The sequence below is a fragment of the Mesitornis unicolor genome, unplaced genomic scaffold (assembly GCF_000695765.1).
Source record: "Mesitornis unicolor isolate BGI_N332 unplaced genomic scaffold, ASM69576v1 scaffold8173, whole genome shotgun sequence".
Classification (NCBI taxonomy): Eukaryota; Metazoa; Chordata; class Aves; order Mesitornithiformes; family Mesitornithidae; genus Mesitornis; species Mesitornis unicolor.
Genome location: NW_010173967.1, coordinates 1,203 through 7,770, shown reverse-complemented (window position 1 = coordinate 7,770; position 6,568 = coordinate 1,203). Strand labels below are relative to the sequence as shown.

The 6,568-nt window shown below is 38.7% G+C and overlaps 2 protein-coding genes across 2 annotated transcripts in view; one reads left to right on the top strand and one right to left on the bottom strand.

Moving 5' to 3' along the window:
* The first annotated feature begins 89 nt into the window (after positions 1–89).
* TXNL4B (thioredoxin-like 4B) lies at positions 90–1,655 on the top strand. Its single transcript, XM_010180888.1, has 3 exons — positions 90–307; positions 642–793; positions 1,261–1,655. The coding sequence occupies exons 1-3, from the start codon at positions 176–178 to the stop codon at positions 1,424–1,426; spliced, it is 450 nt and encodes a 149-aa protein (XP_010179190.1). The 5' UTR covers positions 90–175; the 3' UTR covers positions 1,427–1,655.
* Positions 1,656–3,336: 1,681 nt separating this feature from the next.
* Positions 3,337–6,568, bottom strand: part of FAM172A (family with sequence similarity 172, member A) — a 3,446-nt gene continuing 214 nt past the window's right edge. The window contains exon 2 of the mRNA XM_010180889.1: positions 3,337–4,386. Within this exon, the coding sequence (XP_010179191.1) occupies positions 3,337–4,386 (1,050 nt within the window). The remainder of the gene's footprint in view (positions 4,387–6,568) is intronic.

Genomic DNA, 6,568 nt, shown 5'->3' with positions numbered 1-6,568 from the left:
GGTGGGGTCTGGGCCCGCAGGCCTGCCGGGCGTCAGGCGCACGCTGTAGCCGGCGGCTTATCTTTTGTTTTTAATGGCGTGGAAAAGTTTCACTGATTTTCGACGCAGTTTTTTGTTTTGTTTTATTTTTCTAACCGACAGGTAGGGATTTTAGTGGGAGCCGTGGTCTGTCGGGATGAGTTTTCTGCTGCCTAAACTGACCTGTAAGAGAGAAGTGGATCAGGCAATAAAAAGTGTGGCCGAGAAGGTTTTGGTTCTCCGGTTTGGAAGAGATAACGATGCTGTTTGTCTGCAGCTTGATGATATTGTAAGAGCAATTTTTAAAAATAATTTTTTAATAAATTCTTCTAGTATACCTGCTGCGTACAAGAATGTGTCGCTTTTTGATAATACGGTGTCTTGTAAAAATTTTGGTGGCAAATGTAAAATTTAGTCATACTATATTCATAAAGCAGTTTGAAAATTAAGCAAATGTTTATGTTATTGTAGTGGGTGTACAAAGTGTTGAAGTAGAGAAGACATGATATTCTAGTCCTGCTTAAACTGATGAGACACAAGGGAAATGGGCTTTATAAAGGTTACCACCTGTTTTCCTCCTGTGTCTCAATCCATTTGGCATCCATCTTTCTCACTCTTTACAGCTTTCAAAGACAGCTCATGACCTAAGTAAAATGGCAGTCATTTACCTGGTGGATGTGGACAAGGTTCCAGTGTACACACAGTATTTTGACATCAGTTATATTCCATCTACTGTGTTTTTCTTCAATGGACAACACATGAAGGTTGATTATGGGTATGTCATCCTACGTGGCATTATCTGTTATGTCTGTAAGAGTTAGCAGTCTTTTTCTATGCTACCGTGTCTGGGGAAGGTAATATATAAAAGTGTTGGTTTTTTTACAGCTGATAATTTGTTGTTACCAGCATCTGCATTGAGAACTCTGCAGGAAGCCAGGGCAATGTAAAATTAAGAAGTATTTTGAAGTATGCTCTCATGCAATAAGTCGGTGTCAGTGTGAAGCATGCCTGACTACAAAAATTAGTATGGTTGAAGTCTTAGATGTGACACTGCACCTTTTTGGACTTTGGAGGTCACAGTGTACTTCTGACCTGGTTGTGCCATTACCAGTGCAGATGATTCTTTCAGAATGACCAAATCAGAACTCCTGAGTTCATTGTACATATTTTCTGGTCTTTAAGTGCTTTTGCCTTGAACACCTTAACATTACAATTCTACGTTTATTTTGTGCTTATATTTAGGTCTCCAGATCATACCAAATTTGTAGGAAGCTTCAAAACAAAGCAAGACTTTATAGATCTGATTGAAGTGATTTACCGTGGAGCAATGCGTGGAAAACTCATTGTGAGAAGTCCTATTGATCCCAATAACATTCCTAAATACGACCTTCTTTACCAAGGAATTTAATGGATTGACCTTTCCATAAAGAATTACGGAAATGGCCGATGTTCTAGATCCCTTCTTTCCTTTGAGCATTTTTAGCCGCCTCTGACACCGTGGGACAGTTTGAGCATTTATGTTGAAGGATCATCTTGGTCTCCTTCTGAAGACAGACATTCTGTCACCTCATACTCCTCTCGTAAATAAAGCTACAAGTTCCTGTGCAGAATTCACGCAAATGACTATTCTTTGAGTTGCGTGCTGACCAGCACCTACAAAACAGACAGGTTGTATGCATCCTCAACATCCAGTGCAACTTCCTGAAGTGAACTAAAGCACTGTCTCATCTATTAATTGTCTATTTAGTACCATTTTCATGCAGGTGCAATAACAGTGGCTGGGCCTTTCCAGTGGAATTTTACACTTTTGCCTATTGCTGGATAAGAGGGAAGAAGCTTTTTCAAACAGTCTTAGAGATTATTGACATCTGAAATGGATATAAACACAAAATGGAAGTTGACACTCTTCTCTCTGGTATCCAGTATTACTGTTCAGCTTTTTTTTTTTGACTGAGATGGGAACTGAAGGTGTAGGACAAAGTCTTGTCATCCTTCAAAGCTCTTTTGCAGCCACTGAGCACCTTTAATTCCTGCAGGATTAAACTGAAGGTTCAGAGTAACTCTTTTGTTTACATTCAATTTAAAGGTTATTTGACCTCTTATGTGTATAAATTGCAAACCTTGAGTACGGACATTTAAAAACTGTCTCTATTTCCTATCCCTGTCTGAAATTAAACAGCTGAGGGTAAACAGCAATGTCATTCTTTTGCATCAGTTTGGTAACTGCAAGTTGCTAGAGTACTGTATTTTGTAGCGGCTCATGCCCAGTAATCTCACTGTCTTAGTTGGCTTTAAAACAGAAATTTAGCTCATGGTATCATGTTTGGAGTGTATGTCATGGTTTTTACAGTTGCTCTGTCACCCAGTGCCTCCTCCCTACTTGGGAAGGGGAGATGGGAAAAGGAAAGGAGATTCCTGGGGTTGAAATAGAAATATATTTAATAAAATAACAAAATAATAATAGTAACAAACTAATATTTGTAACAGTTATAAAATACACAACGTTATACTTGGCCAATACTGTGGGGAAGTAGGCCTCAGGGTTAGGATGGTAAACAATACCTCTTGAGATGTCAGCCACAGAACAGGGAGCAGGAGAGAGAGAAAGAGAATACAAGAAGGAGGGCTGTTTCTAGCAAACTCCCCAGTTTATAATGAATGTGACATTTATGTTATAAATAGTATTAATTGATCACCTTGGCGTTGACTCCCCTAGGTTTCCACTCCCCCCAGCTTTTGCATCTGTTTATCTTAAGACCTTGAAGACCTTGAGCACTACAGCAACCTACATACCAGTATTAGCTAAAACCTATAACAAAGGTTTTATCAACTTTGTTCCCATGAAATAGTGGTGTAGTCCTTACAAAATTGCAGTTTTCCTCAACAGAAAACTGACTCTAAAATTTTGTCCCACTAAACCAGGACAGCATACCATCTGTGACTGGAGGGAAGTTAACTGGGGAGGGACTGTTTACAAAGGCATGTAGTGTTAGGACAAGGGGCAATGGTTTTAAACTAGAGCAGAGTAAATTTAGATTAGACATTAGGATTCACCATGAGGGTGGTGAAACACTGGAACAGGTTGCCCAGGGAAGTGGTGGAGGCCTCATCTCTGGAGACATTCAAGGTCAGGCTTGATGGGGCTCTGGGCAGTCTGATCCAGTTAAAGATGTCCCTGCTCACTGCAGGGGGGTTGGACTGGATGACCTTTAAAGGTACCTTCCAACCCAATGGATTCTATGATTCCTTAAATGACTGAAGGGTGCAGGGCCAATTATGAAAGGAAGAGACTATTCTCAAGAACAAATCACTGTACCTTTATTTAGTGCATGTCTTCTTACTTGTTCTGCTTCTGGTTGCAACAGGTAAACGCGTAAAGGCTGTCCTGTTTGTTTTTTCCAGTGTGCTCTTCAGGTACTTAAAGATGCTACGTAGGCAGCAGGAGGGTGCTAAACCATAGTTTTTCGTTCCAGCAGAGAGAGTAGGACAATTAATTTTCATGAGAGAATGGACAGCTTTATCTAGAGGCTTAGTGTTTGACACCCATTCACAGCAGTATTTCTGTATCCATTCTTGTGTTTGTGGGTCGCTTCCAGTCTGGTGCTCTATGTTGTGCATGGAGTCAATGAATGCCACACAGTACACTTTATTCATTACCTCCCTTTTCCTCTGCACCAGCAGATCAACAAACACCAAGCCACCATATCCATGGGCAATGAAAGCCACATTCTTAGCTTTGCTCTTTGAAATGAAATGATCCCATACATACATGGTATGTTCCTCGGGACTGCTACTGTACCTCTTGGGGATGGACTGCATAGAAGTCAGTGATTCTTCCTTGGTAGAAAAGCTTAACCTCTCCTTTTCAGTCTTCAGATCAATGAAGTTGTCATTGGGATTCAATACAATCACTCCCCCGTGGCTTTGAAGGGCCTTTTTGATAAATGGTATTTGTGTTCCACACTCCAGGCCCTCACTGACAATTATTCTTTGCCCCCACTGTCCGGCACAGAAAACTCCACGGTCTTGAAGAAGGACAGTTAGCCTAGAGGAACTTGTTAGTGCATTCTTGCTCATGAAAAAGAAACTTCTTGGTTCATCCTCTGTAGCATCACTAGGAATATAAACTTTCTGCAGCATGCAGACTCTTTCCAGGAGCTCATAAACATATTGGTTAATGAAATGTCCCAAAGCTTGATAGCGTTTGTGATTATACTCATGTACATTGTAGTAATTGAAAACAAAGAGCTCATTTGTATCCAGATGCCTCAATTCCCCTTTTATATTGAAGTCGTAGTTCAGTCCCTCTTGATACTCTGAACCCTCTATTAGTTTCCTTAAGCTTAGCTCGTGCTGCATTTGTAACCGCTACAAATTAAGAAGACAGTGTAGTGACAAAGCTCCATACAACACCTACATAAAGAAAACCTACTGTATCAGAATTAAGATTTAAAAGCAGTTACAAACAAAATACTCATTGATACAGACTATCTCTTGGTGGTCTGTAGCAGACCAGCTGCTTCTAAAGCCTCTCACAGATTGCAGTTGCTAAATTCCAACAGCAGTACATTAATACTAATCTCTCCAGTTAGTTGTTCATCCTTGTAAGCGCTTCACACATGGAAATGGTGGAATGGATGACAGTATAAACTAGCCACTGTGATCCAGGAACAAGAGAAAAGAAAGGCCACACAGCAAGCTCTCATGAGATTAGATTGACGTCTCTAAATTCATCTAAGATAATTTTTCAACTTGTATGGCTGATCAGCTGATAAGAATCAGACCAGAAAGTTGTTTCCATGCAACCGAAAAATTAAGCTTATCATAACCTTCTATTTTCCTAATAGTTCTTCAATCAACTACTGACTGTCCCTGCTGTAGACTGGTAAACATGGGGCAGCCTTTGGTTGGTTAGAATCCTACTTTTATAGGATTTTTGTCCTAACAGCAGAGATTTGTAAGCATTAAATTCCCACAATTATAAGTATTTTTAAAATAAACTTATAATCCTAGCACAGTAATTTTGTTTTTGCAAATGGTTTATATGAAGTTATATTTGGCAAACCCATTGGTGCAAGCTACTCTATACCTTTCATTTTTTCTTGCTGAACTAACAGAGGTTTATAGAACACAGTAATTCACATTCCGAGTTAAAACTCGCTATACTATCTAATAAAACTGATTACTAGGACAGGAAGCAATCTGAAAATTTTAATGTAAGTGACTTGAGTTGGAGATAACTCCTTTATGGCATACAAGTTGCCTTGAGTAAGCTTCTTAGCATATTGAAAATTATTCCTTACACTTCCAAATTTAAAATAAAAATAGTAATTTGACTTTTCAACAGAGCAACACCATATACATTTTGCTTGTGAGCAATTTCCATTGGGTCATAGATGTTAAGTCATCTCTTCAGAGTCATTCCCATCTCCAGATTAACAGAGAGCAGGCTAGAAAATGTTACCTTTCTTATCTCACATAGTAGTACAGATAGAAAAGGGGAAAAAAACCCAGATTCTATTACACATATGTATATATATATTTGTATTTATATATATTTACCATCTTACCAATTTCTGGAATGGAAATAGCACAAAGAAGTTACAAGTGTGTGTGCTCATCTATGATTTTTCATTCTACAGGGAGGTATGAAAGGCACAAAGAAGATGGGAGGGCAATCTGTCTGTTATACTACTGAAATATGGGCAATTCACACAAAAGAGGTCCTATTTAGTAGGGAGGAAGCTACCTGTATTTGTGTTATTTTCCTCATGCAATGAAGCGGGAGAAGAAATGGCACGATTTAAGGAAAGATGTCTGTGGAGAAAGGTGAAGCACAGAGGAAGCATTCCATAACAATTAGGAACAGCGAAATGCAGTTTCCTCACACAGTGGCATGCAGCCCAATGCTTCTGTCTTTTTCTTGCCTCACCTCTAAAAGGTTGGAAACTGTGGTTTCCCAGCATATTATGTATAAGAAGTTACTATGCTCTTACTTCAGCTACTAGCAACAATATTGCTTTTTCAGTTGCAAAACAAGAATACATGATGACAAATTAAACTCCATGTATGTGATACTGAACATCTACTTAAATATCTATTTTACAAAGCATTGTGAAAGGTTTCCGAAGATTTCAGGAAGCAGAAACAAAAAAAAAAATACAGTTATATATCAGGCATAGGTAAGACTTCCTAAAATTGCCTTCAAGGTGCAAACTAAAAAGTTCTGAAGCAATTTATAGTAGGCTATAATTTAAAAAAAACCTTTATAAGTTCACTTGAATAGCACCTTAAATTCTTATACTTACTAGTCTGGACGGAGGACTGATTTTATTGTTGTAATGCCATTTATAGAATTAAAACCCAGCAGTTATAGGTTGTTCTAGATATGGCTGCATAACGTGGTTACTTATTTTTGGTAAATTACATTCAAAATCAGTGTTGACTGCTGCTGCTGCTTCATTGTTTATATAAATGCAATATTCAAGGGTGTTTATTCTGGCAGCCTTGACAATTGCTAGTTTGGTTTTTAATAATTACTTTGGGGTGG

Excerpts from the sequence above, each read along its gene's own strand:
- TXNL4B (XM_010180888.1), top strand. The coding sequence starts at position 176 with ATGAGTTTTCTGCTGCCTAAACTGACCTGTAAGAGAGAAGTGGATCAG. Across the intron at positions 308-641 it reads GTCTGCAGCTTGATGATATT|CTTTCAAAGACAGCTCATGA; the intron begins GTAAGAGCAATT and ends CACTCTTTACAG. Across the intron at positions 794-1,260 it reads CACATGAAGGTTGATTATGG|GTCTCCAGATCATACCAAAT; the intron begins GTATGTCATCCT and ends GCTTATATTTAG.